Source organism: Rattus norvegicus, chromosome 10 (assembly GCF_021556685.1).
Source record: "Rattus norvegicus strain SHRSP/BbbUtx chromosome 10, alternate assembly SHRSP_T2T, whole genome shotgun sequence".
Lineage (NCBI taxonomy): Eukaryota > Metazoa > Chordata > Mammalia > Rodentia > Muridae > Rattus > Rattus norvegicus.
In genome coordinates this window covers 20,814,690-20,829,156 of record NC_141543.1, presented here as the reverse complement: position 1 = coordinate 20,829,156, position 14,467 = coordinate 20,814,690, and the positions used below count along the sequence as shown (strand labels likewise).

The following is a 14,467-nucleotide window of genomic DNA, read 5'->3' as shown; positions in this document are numbered from 1 at the left end:
GTGCCCGCCCACTACCGGAAGTAGTCCTTTCTTATCCTCACTTCGCCGGAAGTGGGTGACACGTCTCCCACCCCATAAGGGTTCCGTGTCTGCGCGCGACGCTTCGGCCGAGCGAACAGACCAGATTTGGCCTCAGCAGGCTGCCCCTGGTTTTTAACTTGATTATATATGTCCGCTTTTGATTGTTTGGTTAAGTTTTTTTTTTTTAATGATTCTGGAAATCGAGCCGGAAAGACAAGTTCTCTATCAACTAGGCTATGTTACCAACCCTAGCTAATTTTAATCTCAGTATCTTAATACCAGTACTTAAACCTCTTCTCCGGTCTTGGAGGAGTAATTTTCTAAGCAGAACCTGAGTTCTGCCACTCTGCCACAATGCCAGACCCTACCCCTCACTTCCCCTGCGGAACTCAGTTACCATTTCATGACCCGCCCTGGGTCCATCATGCCCTGTTCTGAGCCCCGCACAAGCAGCCTGGCACCTTTTCTACTCTAGGTCATTATTTCACTGTGAATAGGTCTCAGACACCTGGCCCTAACCTTTCTTGGCTCCTTTCTCAGCGTGCTTCTACTCCAGCTTCCTTCCCCCTGACCATTTTCCTTCCTCTTCCACAGTTTCATAGGCTGTGATAGAAGACCGTGCCTTCAACCTATGACTGCTACCCCTGCAGAACGAGTCATCGTAGACCATCCCTGCCACCCCATTCTAATGTCTCCTTTGCCCCCCGAGGATCGTGTGTTTAGTTTGTGTGGTTACACCTGTTTTCATACTTTCAGAGCCTGAGGACAAGTTTGTCAATTGTTAGATTTAGTCTCAGCTGTAAGAGATCAGTGCTGGCTCAGAATCCTCAAGACTAAGTTCTCAGCACAAAGGAGGCTTATTTGCCCCAAAGGGACAAAGGCCAAGCAGTAAGGGACAGACAGGAGATAGAGGACCAGGGAGAAGGGGAAGAGAACAAGGGAGAGGGGGAAGGAATATTTGTCCCAGAGGGGACAAAGAACTGCCTCTGGATAGAAAGGAGACAGGCATTTGCCCATAGGCAAATGATACTTTATGGCTTTATAAATGTAAGAGGGGGAAACACTTGTTAGGAAGAGGTATTTAATTTTGATTTGACAGGTTAATTAGGTGAAACAAAGGAGACTTTTGTTTGCTGCATTTCAATACTTTGATAGCTGGACCTTGGTAGTCAGCCTTGGGAGGAGGAAGTGGCCAAATAAGGAAATATAGCTTGGTGCTTAGCTTTAGGAATAGAATCCAACAGTATAAAGACAGAGGAAATCGGGGAGAAGGGCAAAACTGGCCAGAGCCTTGTTTTCAAGGTGGCTAGTCCTTCCAGCAGTTGCCCTTTCTCTTAAAGTGGATATAGTAGTCTTGATCTTCTAGCACACCATGATTATTTATTTATTTAATCTTTATTTGCGTGTACCATTGTGTGTCCAGGTGCTAGAGAGCATCAGACCCCTGAAGCTGGAGTTACTGGACAGTTTAAAGCCACACGATGCAGGTGCTGAGAATTGAGCCTAGGTCTTCCTCGAGAACAGCAGATGCTCTGAACTGCAGAGCCCTCTATCCAGCACCACTGTATGCCTTTAGAACATCGCAGTCCCTCACTTGGAGGCTTGGTGCAGAGGATGAGGCTCATTTCTGCTCTTGGATAGCAAGATCCTAGGTCCTTTCGAAGACCTACATTTTGACATCAAACACATGGCTCCCTTTTGTGCATTCGGGACATTAAAAAAACTTCTGTTTGGTCCCCAGCTCCGAAAAAAAGAACCAAAAAAAAAAAAAAAAAAAAAAAACACAAACTTCTGTTGGTCAGTTGCTAAGGTTCCGGTTCAGTCCAGCCCTGAGCCTCCAGCCTCTGTGGTGTATGGAGTAACTCTGATGAGTTGGGAAGGAGGAGAAGCCAGAGACCTAGACCTTCCAGGGCAGATTTACCCGAACCAAAAAAACCAACCAACCAACCAACAAAAAAACAAACTTGTGTTTTTACAATTTTTTTAATATATATTTTTATAAACAGGTCACGTGATAAAATAGCACAAGAAACACTTACCAAATATAAGGTTATATCTTCCGCATATACAGGAGAATGAGGTCGTTATGTACAATAAGAAAATGATTTTAGGGGTTGGTTGGTTTTGTTTGTGTTCCTCTCTCCCCTTAAATTTTCCTCCTACAGTCATTGGAAATATCACAGCTTCAGTTGCATTAATACTTTGGGCAAATGGGCAGCTTCCCTTCCCTGTTGGGGGACTGTGGGAAGAGGGGCTGACAAATCTGGCTCCTGACCACTTCAGCCTGGAGCCTCCCTGGCCAACACTTCAGGGGCAGGGAACTCTTTGGGCTGTTGAACTCTTACTTTTTGTCAACAGCAGCTCTCTCTCTCTCTTTCTCTTTCTTTCTCTCTCTCTCTCTCTCTCTCTCTCTCTCTCTCTCTCTCTCTCTCTCTCTCTCTCCCTCTGGCTCTCTGGGAAATAGTTTACTCTCTTCCAACCAGATAAGGGGTGTCCCAAGATTAGTTGTGGGTGCTGTGTCTCCTGGGGTTCAAGGTTGGGAGAGAAGGGTTCCCAGTCCCTCTTCAGTACTGTCATGTATATGTCAGGATCCCCTAGGACTTCCAAATGTCTTGAGATCTGACAGAACATGGTCACAACCCCTTTTGGGCAGGCGAAAGTTTTGGAAGCTGGGAAAGGACTAGAAAGGAGCCCTCCTTCCTTGGGGTGTGAAGGGTGTGCTGGCCACTGGAAGATCAGAATCGCTGGTCAGTGCTGACCCTGACCCATGGCCAGGCCCTCTGCAGATTCCACCTGAGGAGACCTATCCAGGGTGAAGCACAGTGCTGAGAGGCCTGAGCTCAGCTTGGGTAGGGACTGAAATGGGTGGGCTGATCCCAAGGCCTAATAGCCCCGTGGGTGGCTCCAGATTAGGGTCTGTCAGGTGCCTATTCCACCCTTGCACTTGGGTGAATGGGCACCGGTTAGGCTAATGTTGATTGTTCCAAGGTCTGCATCCTCCTAAAGCTGTCCCAGCCTGGCCAGGGCCCAAGGATCTGTAGGCCAGGGGGAAAGGAGATATGGGGGGTTGCGGGAGTGGGGGTGGGACACAGAGAACAAGAACTGACCCATATGGCAACAAGGAAGAAGGGAAGCCACTAGGTCAGGTGGGCATGGGGAAGTTGGGCTCCTCAGGGGGCCATGGCTTTGGCAGTGGCCTGTGGCGCCTCATACCCCTTGGAGGGCTCCAGGCGCGGTGCAGTGGAAGATGTGGGAGGCCCTTGGGGCTCTTCCAAGCCCCTAAGTCCTGGGGGACCAATCCCTCCATCCCCTTGGGCCCTGCCCGGGATGGGGGGGACAGCGAGGGGAGGCGGAGAGCAGAATGAAGTGGAGAAGCTACTGAGGGCATATGCACTCAAAGCATCCCCCAAAAGGACCTAGACCCCCAGAAGGCGGGCGAGTGATGGCGGCGGCTGTGGCATGGTGGAGGGCGGGCGTGCAGTGCGGGCACGAGGGGCATGCACAAAGTCCCCGAGTGTGCGTGCGTGCGTGGGGCTGGCCCCTCTGCCTCTTGCCCCGGACGGGGATGGAGCAGTAGAGCAGAGGAGCTAGGGAGGCACGGGGCGGGGTTTCCCTCAGCTTGCCCCGCCTCCAGCGCAGGGCGGAGAAATGATGCTCCGGCAGGGGTGGAAGAGGGGCTACTGCCCTGGGCGAGGCCGGTTCCCGCGGCCGGGTGGGGAAGCCTGCGCTATTCAATGACGAGGCAGCGCGGCAGGTGCTGCGAGAAGTACTTGAAGAGCTCGGGTGTGGCTCCAGGGCAGTTGGTCAGCTCCAGCTCCTCCAGCTCTTGCAGTTGCACTAGGCCGGATAGCCCGGTGGTGGTTAGGAGCGGGCAGCCTGCAAGCACGAAGCAACGGGGCAGCAGCCCAGCAGTTCAGCTCCGCCCAGCGGGAGGGCTGGACTGGGCTGGGCAGGAGGAGAAGGCTGAGGAGGACAGTGACTAGCTGGGGGTGGGTTTTACTGGGCTTGCTGAATGAGGCGGGACCCGTGCCGGGCGTGGAGGGTTGGAAATTTGACAGGATGAGTGGGACCTGCACCAGGAAAGGATAGGTTTGGGCGTGGCCTGATGGAGGGTGGACCTGAGCAGGGCGTCACCATCAGGGCGAGCTTGAATATAGACTTCCTCTAACCCACTACCTGGGACGCGATTTGCCAAAACCTGAAATGAATCTAACTGCACAAGGGACCCGATGGGGGCGGGCGTTAGAGTGGGCATCATTGGCGACGAGGCATGCCGGGGGTAGGGGTGGGGGGCTGGGGTCCTCACCTGCTAGAGACAAGAGTCGCAAACTTCTCATGGCTAAGAGGTGCTTCAACCCGAAGTCCTGCACCTGGGCGGGAGTGAGAGGAGGTCGTGTTAACTATTTCCACTTGCTTGGGACCTGGAGCCGCTGGAGGTAGGGGTTCAAAATGGAGATTTCTCAGCTTCCCCACCGCCCATAGACTGGAAGCACCCATGAAGGCCTTGGGGAATCCGGAACCCAATGATTCAGCTTAGTTTGACTGCTGGTCTGGTCGCAGAGGGATCTAAATGAGGCCCAGTGCAGTTCCAGGGTATTCTGTACTGTGCTCCACACCTCCACCACCACCCCACCACCCCGGCCTGCCACCCACTGCGCTCCAATTTCCAGGTCCCTGGGGGCATGGAGGTACCTGGCAGCACCATCGCAGGTAGAGGCTGCGGAGGGACGACATGGTGGACAAGTAGCTGAGACCAGTGTCCGTGATGCGTACACACCTGTGGTTGCACCAGAAGGGGGACTGCCCACCTTTAAATCACTTTACCCCATCCCCACCTAGGTCCCTCCCTCCTTTTCAGAGTTGTCCCTAGAGCAAGTCTCTGCCCCACACACCAATGCTCTCCCTGGTCCCACCCTGTGACCTCCCCTTTTGGAATATGGCCTTTTCTCCAGGTGATGCTGGAATTACTCCAACTTTAGGCACTCAGTTCTATGTGGCCTTCCCCATCCCAGAAGCCCATGGACTGGTACCACCCACTCTAGGCTTCCAGTTCCTGGAAATCCCGCCAGTACCAGCCTGGAGTGTAGGGATGTGTGCACCTGTCCAGCACGAGCTCCTCCAGTCGGTGCAAGTCGCAGGCCACATACTCCAGTGCCATATCTGTGATCCGAGGGCACCAGGAAAGGTCAAGACTGCGCAATTTGCGCAGATTCTCGGCTACAAGCTCCACCCCATCATCAGTGACCTTAGAGCAGCCCGAGAGGCTGAGTGAGGTGAGGTTGGGCAGACTGTGCACCACATTGACCACCCCGTGGTTGGTTATCTCCCAGCAGGAGAGCAGGCGCAACGTGTGGGTGCTGTGGCCCTGACGTGCTGTGAAGTAGGCCAGTGCCGTGTCAGTCACGTGGTAGGCCTGAAGGCTTAGCTCTGCCAGGTTGGGTAGAAGTTGTGAGATGGCAGCGATGGCATCGTCCGCCACATTGATGCAGTCACTGACGCTCAGTGAGGTGATACGTGCGCTGAGGCTGGACCACAGGCCAGCCTCGGTGAAATCGTTACAGCCTGACAGCTCCAGGCGCACCACTCCCTGCATCTGCTCCAACATCACCTACAGGCAGGTACAAATCAGACCACACCAAGTCAGCTCCCCGGTTCATGCCCGTGTGCCCCTCCTTCGGGGGATAACGAGAGCTGCCTGTGCAGAGTGGAAGAAGCTTTCTGGGAATCTGGAAGCAGTGGTCTCTCAGGTGTGGACTTGTGCAAGCATGCATCAGACTGAACCCCAAAGAGTGCTTGTTATACTTTCCCAATATTCCAAAGGGGAGGCAGGGCATAGGGGACACATAAGTCAGGGTGTGGCCACTGTGGGTATTTAGAGCAGATGATTTGAATATTAAAATTACAATCCAGGTCTGGGAGGTCCAGGGAGGCAGGGCAGGGTTTCCAGATGCTCCTTTAACCCTTGCTTCTAGGAGACTCTCAGCTATCTCCACCCCCCACACCACCCCAGCATCCCATTCATCAAGGCAGCTTCCTAACCAAGCAGGGACCCACATGTAAGTGACTATTCTCCTGTACCAATCTTGAAATCTTAATCACTTTTTAACAAGCCCACATTTTTCACTTTGTATTAGGCCCTGAAATGCCACCCTTGCTGCCTTTTGTCCCTGAGAATCCTCTGGGCTCCTCAACCTCCCACATCCATAGGGTCGCTGCTTTGTGTCCCTGCCCCCCTATCCCCGTCTGGCCCTAGGCAATTTTGGGACACACCTCTAGACCAGCGTCAGTGATGGTGGAGCGCTTGAGACTCATGGCCTTGACTCCCTTCTTAGAGAGCGAGTAGTTGTCGATGAATTCGCAGATATCTAAGTCAGAGACACCAACTAGGCAGAAGCCCTCAAAGCCTCTAGCAGCGAAGCCCTGCAGGTTCACAAACTCCTTCTCGCCTCCAGGCAGCACGTTGTACAGCTCCTTGGCGTGCAGCACAGGCGTGAGGCCTGCCCAGAACTTGGGCTGGTAGAGCACACGCCGCCAAGCCTTGCACACCTGGGCTAGTATGCACTTCTCACACGCTGAGAAATACCAGAAGAGTCCATTAAGGATCTTCTCATCTGTGGCCAGTGGTGGCCGCTCCACGGGGGGTCCAGGCACTGGGCCTGAGGCTGGTCCACTGGCTGGGGGGCATGGCCCCCCGGCCAGAGCAACCCGGGACAGTGGTGTAGCCAGGCTTGGAGGTGGAAGGGTGGGTGGGGGTGGTGGCTGGCAAGGACGGTTCTTGGCAGCAGGTGTGCCCTTGGTGATGCTGGCTGCGCCTAGGCCGTTGGGCTGGCCAGGCAGCTTCACCAGACCGTTTCGAGGCAAGCATGAAGGCTTGGGGTCACCATCGATACCAGGGCTCGACATTTTCCTTGCACGTTCTGTGGATGAGACAGGAGGAACAAATAAGTTTGCCTGTCTCTGGAGGAGCAGGAGAGCTAACCCCTTTCTCATCCTTGAGGCTCCTCACCCAAAGTATGTCCGGGAACACTTAACAGAACAGACCCTAGCACATGCCTTTCTCTGACTGCACAGAGGCAAGATGGCTATATTCACAGCTAGCCCAAGTGTCCACATCCGCTGTCCTATTCACTGGCTCAGCCTGCATTGCTCAAAGGTGCTTTCTGATGCCCTGATTCCCATTCAAGGTTTAGGAGAAATGGAATCTTTAACTCTTCCTTTCACCTCCTATCCTTTGACAACCCCGACCCCTTCCTGGAGTTGCAGACCAGGATTGGGGAAACCTGAGGAAAAATGCTTCACTTGCCCTCAGAGTCACAGACCAGCTCTCCATAATCTGTGCACCTAGTCAGATAGTGGCGGCACATCCTAGCACTCAGGAGGCCGAGGCACACACTCTGAGTTCAAGACCAGTCTGGTCTACAGAGAGAGTTCCATCCAGGACAGCCAGGGCTACACAGAGAAGCCCTGTCTTGAAGGAAAAAAATCTGTGCACCTATGAAAGTCTCTGGAGCTTAGCATCCTCCCTGGGAGTCTGAGGGGGCTACCATAGTTTGATTGTGGTACCAGCAGAGTGGTACCTGGACATAGGCCTTTTCATATTTAAAGAAAATTAAAATTTCTGTGTATAAGTGTTTTCTTGCACGTTTGTATGTGTATCACACACACACACACACACACACACACACACACACACACCTGGAACTGGAATTACAGGCCCCCAGGTCCTCTGTAAAAGCAGCAAGTACTCTTAACCACTGAGCCGCCTCCCCAGCCCACCGGATACACGCTCTAATCACCCAACCCAATGAGGACAGTGCTGAGGTATCTCTGTACAACCACGGAGGTGGAGGCCAAGACCAAGTGAACGGTCCGTCTAAGGTCAAGGCTGAGGGTCAAGCGGTAGAGCTAAAGTTTGGAGCAGAGCTGGAGGAGGAAGGCGGCGTGGATGGCCAGGCTGGCATTCCCCCTCAGACTCTCAGGCTCTTGACTGGGTGGCAGAGGGCATTGTGAATGGACAGCACGGGGGGGAAAGAGCACTGAGACTCCCGTATGCCATGATAGTTTGCTCTGCATTCCATATCACATCGACCACTACCCAACATCCAGAAGGGGGTGGTTTTCCCACGGGTCCCCCCTACAGGTGGAATAGTCAATGCAAACCCCAAAACACTTGAAGGCAACACTCCATTCCAGACGGCCCTTCCTGTGGGACGGGATTTACAGTCTGTGGTAGAGTAAGTCCTGAGTCCCAGAGATGACCTAAGGGCAAGGCAGGGTCTCCCTTTCTGTGTGTATAGATGATCCCGGGACGAACTGGATGTACATGTGAGCTGTCAGCTTCCTGCCATACAATCTCCAGGGAGTCAGTGAAAGCTTCTCCCAGACCCTCTTTCATACTCTCATACCTGGCTTTGGTGGCTCATAGCCTTGCCAGAGAGCCTGGCACAATACGAAGGGTTACATGAAACAGCTTCCCAAAGGGGTGGGCACTGGAATACACAAACCCTCAGAAGAGAAAGACTCATGTTACCTTTTAGGCTGAGACCCCTTTCTGGAGCTACAGGGCCAAGGAAGTTGGCTGCTCTTTCTTACACTCTGGCTTGACACAAAAGAAATGGACAAGAACTACCTTCTACCTTTGTTTTGCAATTCTGTCTTGATGGTTCCCTATACTGCACAGGCAACCTGTGCCAGTTTCCCATCTCTGGGGAGGAAAAAACCCCAGGTTAGGCTCTCCCAGAACATGGTCCTCATGACCAACAACCCAGCTGTGTCCAAGAATGGCCTTTGACAGTCCACCCTAGGCCCTCAGTACTGTCTCCCTATTAGTTCCCTTCTCAGTATGACTCTGAAGACCTGGATAGCAGGCCAGTTTTCCCCTAAAGGTTTCCAGACCTTGGCTGCTCTTTAGTGCTCAAGAAAAGGCAATAGTAGGGGTTGGGGATTTAGCTCAGTGGTAGAGCGCTTGCCTAGCAAGCGCAAGGCCCTGGGTTCGGTCCCCAGCTCCGAAAAAAAAGAAAAGGAAAAAAAAAAAAGAGAAAGAAAAGAAAAGGCAATAGTAGCCACAAAAAAGCCAGTACAGCCTATGCTAACACTTGCCAAATGCATACATACAGCAAATATCCCTGTGTAGTGGTAGCCATATTGTTATTCCAGTCTTTATACAAGAAACCTGAGGCTCTGAAGAGTTATAGTTTGCATGCTATGGTAAGGGAGGTCTAAAGTGTGGTTACCCCAGTGCCCTGGGAACAATATAGGGAAGCCGGCAGGACAGCAGCATCCATGATGGGAAAGGATGAGATTCTTCCTCATGTGCTCCAGTTCTTATCCAGCACCACCCACATTTCTGGGAACTGTGCTGAGGGTGGAGAGACAGCCCCAGCCAGAATACCCGCCATATTCCTAATTCGCGATCTATGCCTAGACTGCCCATCGAGCCTCAGCCACTAGGCGCAGACTCAGCGCTCTCGGAGTCCTGCGAGCAGCACCACGGACAGCTCCCGCGCTCATTGGGGTCAGCCCCGCTTTCTGCACCAGAGACAGTGGGGCGGAGGAGGAATGATCGGTGGCTCCGGCAAACCCAGCTCCACAGGAAGAGGTAGGGGGAGAAGCCGCCCGCTTGGCTAAGATCTGGAGGAGGCTGCGGAGGCGGTGCCAGGGGAGAAATAATCCAAGAGCTGTGCCGATTTAGGCTGAAAATGCTCCCAGCCGCGGGTGTGCACGTGGAGCGCCTGAGTTGCTGGGAGCTGCGGGGAGATGCACGTGGATGCCCCGGGCATCTGCGGGGCTCCTTTCTGCCCCTCGCTGCAGCTCTGGAAACTCACGTTTTGAGAAGCACACGATCCCCTTCCCACCTTCCAGACTTAGGTCAAGTAGGAAAAACCAGGCCCGATTCAGTATCCAATTGCCCCATCCAGGCCCCTGCCTTCAATAGAAGCTGCGTCTCCACAGAGGCAACCTTGCTTTGTGCTCAGAGAGGTTCTCACTTATTCTCTCTCTTGTGGCATTAACCAAGCCTGAGAACCCCCTATACTGTGGTCCAAAAATGGAAACAGTTACACCTGAGCTCAAGGGCTGAGGCTCTCAGAGAAAGCTGGTCACACACTGGAAGACTGGAACCTTCCTGCCAGGTGAGCAGAGGTTATTGAGGGGTTCCAGCAAGGATCACTCTAACTGACCCTGTTATCTCACCAGATGGTGACCCAGGGCTTGCTCCCAGGTATCGTTATGTAGCTGAGGCTGGTCTTGTATTTACAACCATCCTGCTACTAGAGCTCCTTCATGATGCTACAACTCCTCTCTCTACCCAGGGTGGCTCCTGCAGCCTGCTTCCTAGGAGGGGGCATGGATCAGTGGCCAGGTGGTCCAGGCTGCCTCTCCCTTCATGGGCAAGCACCTCAGGAGCTAATACTGGAGGAGACGCCTTCCAGAATGATAGATTAACTGGTGCAGCACTCAGTCTCCCAGGCCCAGTGTGTCTCATGCTTGGTTTGGAGTGGAGTTCTGGGTCATCTCTAGACTAGAGAGGAGCTTGAGATCCCTGGGTCTATCCTGGGCTAGGAGGGGACAATGACAACTTCCTCAGCTGCTGTGTCTTCATCAGCCCAAGCCTCATCAACGTGCTCCCGGGGAGAGCTGACTAGGTGCTCCCTGGGAGAGCTGGTTGTAGTCTTTGCTCTCTCTAGAGGACTCGATGTGGACATGAGGAACATGGAGGGTACAATGGGTCTCCTGGGAAAGTTCTGGTACTAGGTGGTTTCCAGATTGACATTCCACAGAGTCTGATGCTGAGTTCATGAGGACTTGCCTCTTCTGCGTATCCAGTCATCAAAATAATCTCATGGCCTTATTTCCAGCCCTGAATCCTTCCCCAGCCAGACTCCTGCCCGTCATTCCTCCTCTCCCTCACCGGGCCAAATGGTGCTCCCCTGCTTGTTCCATGGGCTTTCTCAGTGCAGATAATGGCTGCCTGCCTCCACAGATAGGACCCCCCCCCAGTACTCTGAAAAAACACCTCCAGATGTCACCTGGAGATGTCACCACTGTTTGTCTCTCTCCCTGGCCTGGTAACTCCTTGAAGACAAATAGCACCATGACTGTGTGGCTTCTGGGTACTGCTGAAGGAATGAACAAGAAGTGACCACCCAAACAGTCAGCAGTGCAGCTATTGGCTGGTCAGAGGAGCAGGAGAAGCTCAAGACCTTAACCCCAGGTATGCTCGTGGGCAGTATTTGTACAGAAGAAACTAGATTGGTGGCTCCCCAGACCCTGTGATCTTTTTTTTTTTTTTTTGGTTCTTTTTTTCGGAGCTGGGGACTGAACCCAGGGCCTTGTGCTTCCTAGGCAAGCGCTCTACCACTGAGCTAAATCCCCAACCCCAGACCCTGTGATCTTGAGGTACAGATACTGGGGGAGAAGAGATATTTTGGCTAAATCCCTCTTCTGGAGTTTCATGGCTAAGGAATCTGGCTGGCTGACCCCTAAAATCTGGCCTGATCCTAGAAGAAAGAGACAGGAATCACCAAGGAGACGGGAAGAGGAAGTCCCTATCCTCCTCCAGAATCCCTGCCTCTTTACTTTCTGGAGCACCACTAGTCAAAACAAGGCTCAGAGAGGGATCTTCCTGATGCTGCACAAAGCTGCCACTTGTCCCAAGACCCCAAACACTCAGACCAGGAACACATCAGTTGTACCTTGTGTCTTTTTCTCCCTCCTCACTGAGTCCTGTGTTATCCTATGATCTGACTGGTGGTCTCTGCACACAGCTCTCACTCAGAAGGGTCACACCTATTACCCTGAAGTCTTAAAGATCACCAACTACACAGACACCAATGTCTCACTCCTCATCACTCTCAGCCTAGGGGCTCTACCCCTGTCTCTGACAGTCATTTCAGTGAGCAGAGGTCAGGATGAAGGCCACCTTGGAGGCTGTTTCCTGGCCTTCGTAGAACCCACCCTGATCGATACGATACCCATATCAAGTTAAGTCTGCAGTGGCAGCCCCATGGGCTGGGGTGACAACCAGGGTGTCTGAGATTGGGGGCACAGTGCAGGCAACATGCTCCGTGACAGTACTGTGACTCAGGCACGTTCACATCCCTGCCACTTTGCACGTGTCAGCCACAGCACTCTTCTTCCACCCCCTGCTGGAGCTGCCTCTGGGGGTGTACCAGGGATTTGGGGTTAGGGAGACCCTTGGCCCAGGAGGTGGATAGGCCCAAGTTGAACCCAATGCTCCAGGAGATTCAGACTCTGTGACCAAGCTAAGGGCAAATGGTCACAAGGCACTGGGGAAATAGATGCTAGGCTTCAGGTTATAATGTCCCCCCTGCTCTGAGGAATATGAGACCTTCAAGACCTAGGCCTGTGAGGCTCCTTTAGACATCTGCCAACTGAGGCCCACCTGCACTCTCTGCAGCCAGTTTGGCCATCTGACCACTAATGGGGACAGTCCAGGGCTGCTCACTGGCCTCCCAGACCTTGCTTTGCTGTCACCCTTCCCTGTGCCAGTCTTGGAAGGTTCATCACCCAGAGGTGGAGAGTTATGGTCAGGAAAGTTGAGTGATGCCTGCCAGAAGCCCCTTCCTCTGTCTCTGGGATACACCTCTCTCAACCTCCCAGGGCTTCCTGGATCTACATCCCTTCTACCTAGAAGCACTGGTTTTAACGTCATCAGTGGGAGACAGGACCTGTTCAGGTGTATTTGGGAGAACAGGTGAGTGCATATGTATCCCAGATTTACAGTAAGGGGCACTAGGTAGGTAAATAGTGAGAGTGGCTGAATCTTGGGGTATCTCAGCACCACCCATGTTGTTTTCAACCTTGCCTTTCCCTCTTTCCTCTCAATGGCTCCCAGCCCGGCCCTCAAGCCATGTCTAGGCAGAACTTTGAGGCTCCACCATGCCTCTGACTTGATCTAGGCAGCCCCTAGTCATCCAGGCCCCCAGTCCCAACACCGCCCCGCGCAGCTCCCCACCCCCACCCCCGTGCTGAGGCTGCTGTCCAGCACTTCATCAAAGCGTTGGGCTGGAATAGAGGGTCCTGTGTCCAAAGGGGCAGCAAGGGGGTCTGAGGAGACTCTGGTCAGTGAGCCATGGGACAAGATGGCAGTGGAAGGCCGGCATCCAGGAGGGAGCAGGTGAAGTGGTATCTGCCATCTGCTCCTGGGAGGTCAGCTGCTGGCTCAGGCTGGGAGGGGCTAGCAGGAGGGCTGCTAGGCCAGAACCAGGCCTCAACAGTGCATCCTTCTCTCTTGGGATGAAGGGTGGGGAGGATCCCCCACTGACCTAACATCCCAGAAGGATATGGAAGCCCTGCTCGGCAATCTCAGAATGCCCATTTCCCATTTTGAAGCCTTCCAATCTTGGCCAAGGCCCATTTCCTCTTTCTAGAGCCGAAGATATGCCAGCCCACTCCCTGGTATAGAACTGTGGGCGGCAGCTGTATACCAGCTCATGTCCAGAAGGTGTCCAGGACCCCTAGGCCACATATCCACATGGCTCCTCCCTTTTAATTGTATCAACACCTGTCACGTCCTCCAGTCCGCCGGAGGCTCATAGGACTGGAGTCGGGAGAGCCCAGAGTCAAGCCAGAAGGAGTGGGGGCTGACGGCCTGCAATTCCGCGTCCTCGCAGCCACCGTGCTTCCTCTCAGCAATTCCGTGTACCGAGATACAGCCTGGCCGCGCTGCCGGTAGCGAGCCGGGCTCAATCAGGCCGGCCGCTGGGGTTAGGGGCTGCGGAACCGCTGGCCCAGCGGCCGGACGGTGAGGTGGGGAAGGGGCTGCGATTACGTAAGCCCTGCTCAGGCGGTGGCGGCCGCGGCGCAGTCCCAAGTCCCCACCCCGCCCCCTCCTCATTGTAGCCTTCGCGGAGGCAGTGGCTCGACCTGGACCCTCCCCTCCCCGCAGCCTGGCCGCGCGCGCACACACACCTTACCTCGGCCAGGGTTTCTGGCTCATGCCACGCTGTCCGCTGGGCGACCTCGCGTCATGGGGAGCCCAGCACCCGAGCCGCCGAGCGCGGAGGCGGCTGAGGTGCTGGACTGGCTAGCAGGGCCGGACTGCGCCCCGCGCCCGGCGCCCCGCGCCAGAGCCCTCTCGGCAGAGTCCGGAGCGGAGCTCCCCGGTGGGAGAGGATCTGCCGCCCTGAGCCTCCCACCGGGGAGGCTGAGGCTGTGCCCAGATAAATAAGGCCGCTTTGCAGGGAACCCGGCGGGCGCCTCCTCCCTCCCCTTCCCCTCCTCCCTGCGCTCCTCCTCCGCGCTCCTCCCCGCGCTCCTCCGCGGCCGCCGCCGGCGCCGCGCGTGCCCCCCGCCCGGCCCTAAGAGCCGCGCCCTCGCGCGCTCCCGGCGTCCGGACCAATCCCGGTTCTAGAGCCAGGCTGAGGTGTCGAGAATCTCCAGCCCCGCCCCGCTCCGCGCCGCGCGCTCCCGGTGCGGTACCGAC

General features: G+C 54.6%; 1 protein-coding gene across 2 annotated transcripts; it reads right to left on the bottom strand.

Moving 5' to 3' along the window:
* Positions 1-1,988: 1,988 nt before the first annotated feature.
* Fbxl16 (F-box and leucine-rich repeat protein 16) lies at positions 1,989-14,318 on the bottom strand. 2 transcript variants are annotated; one of them, XM_087573541.1, is made up of 6 exons: positions 13,959-14,318; positions 6,292-6,938; positions 5,094-5,629; positions 4,714-4,798; positions 4,328-4,391; positions 1,989-3,897 (listed from the first exon to the last, which is right to left on the bottom strand). In XM_087573541.1, the coding sequence occupies exons 2-6, from the start codon at positions 6,922-6,924 to the stop codon at positions 3,749-3,751; spliced, it is 1,467 nt and encodes a 488-aa protein (XP_087429667.1). In that variant the 5' UTR covers positions 6,925-6,938; positions 13,959-14,318; the 3' UTR covers positions 1,989-3,748.
* Positions 14,319-14,467: the final 149 nt, after the last annotated feature.

What these genes read in the sequence shown, in the direction of transcription:
- Fbxl16 (XM_087573541.1), bottom strand. Translation starts at nt 6,924, where the DNA reads ATGTCGAGCCCTGGTATCGATGGTGACCCCAAGCCTTCATGCTTGCCT. An exon ending in TCACTGACGCTGGTCTAGAG is followed by an intron (nt 5,630 to 6,291) that starts GTGTGTCCCAAA and finishes ACCTGCCTGTAG; the next exon opens with GTGATGTTGGAGCAGATGCA. An exon ending in CATCCCTACACTCCAGGCTG is followed by an intron (nt 4,799 to 5,093) that starts GTACTGGCGGGA and finishes GTGCAACCACAG; the next exon opens with GTGTGTACGCATCACGGACA.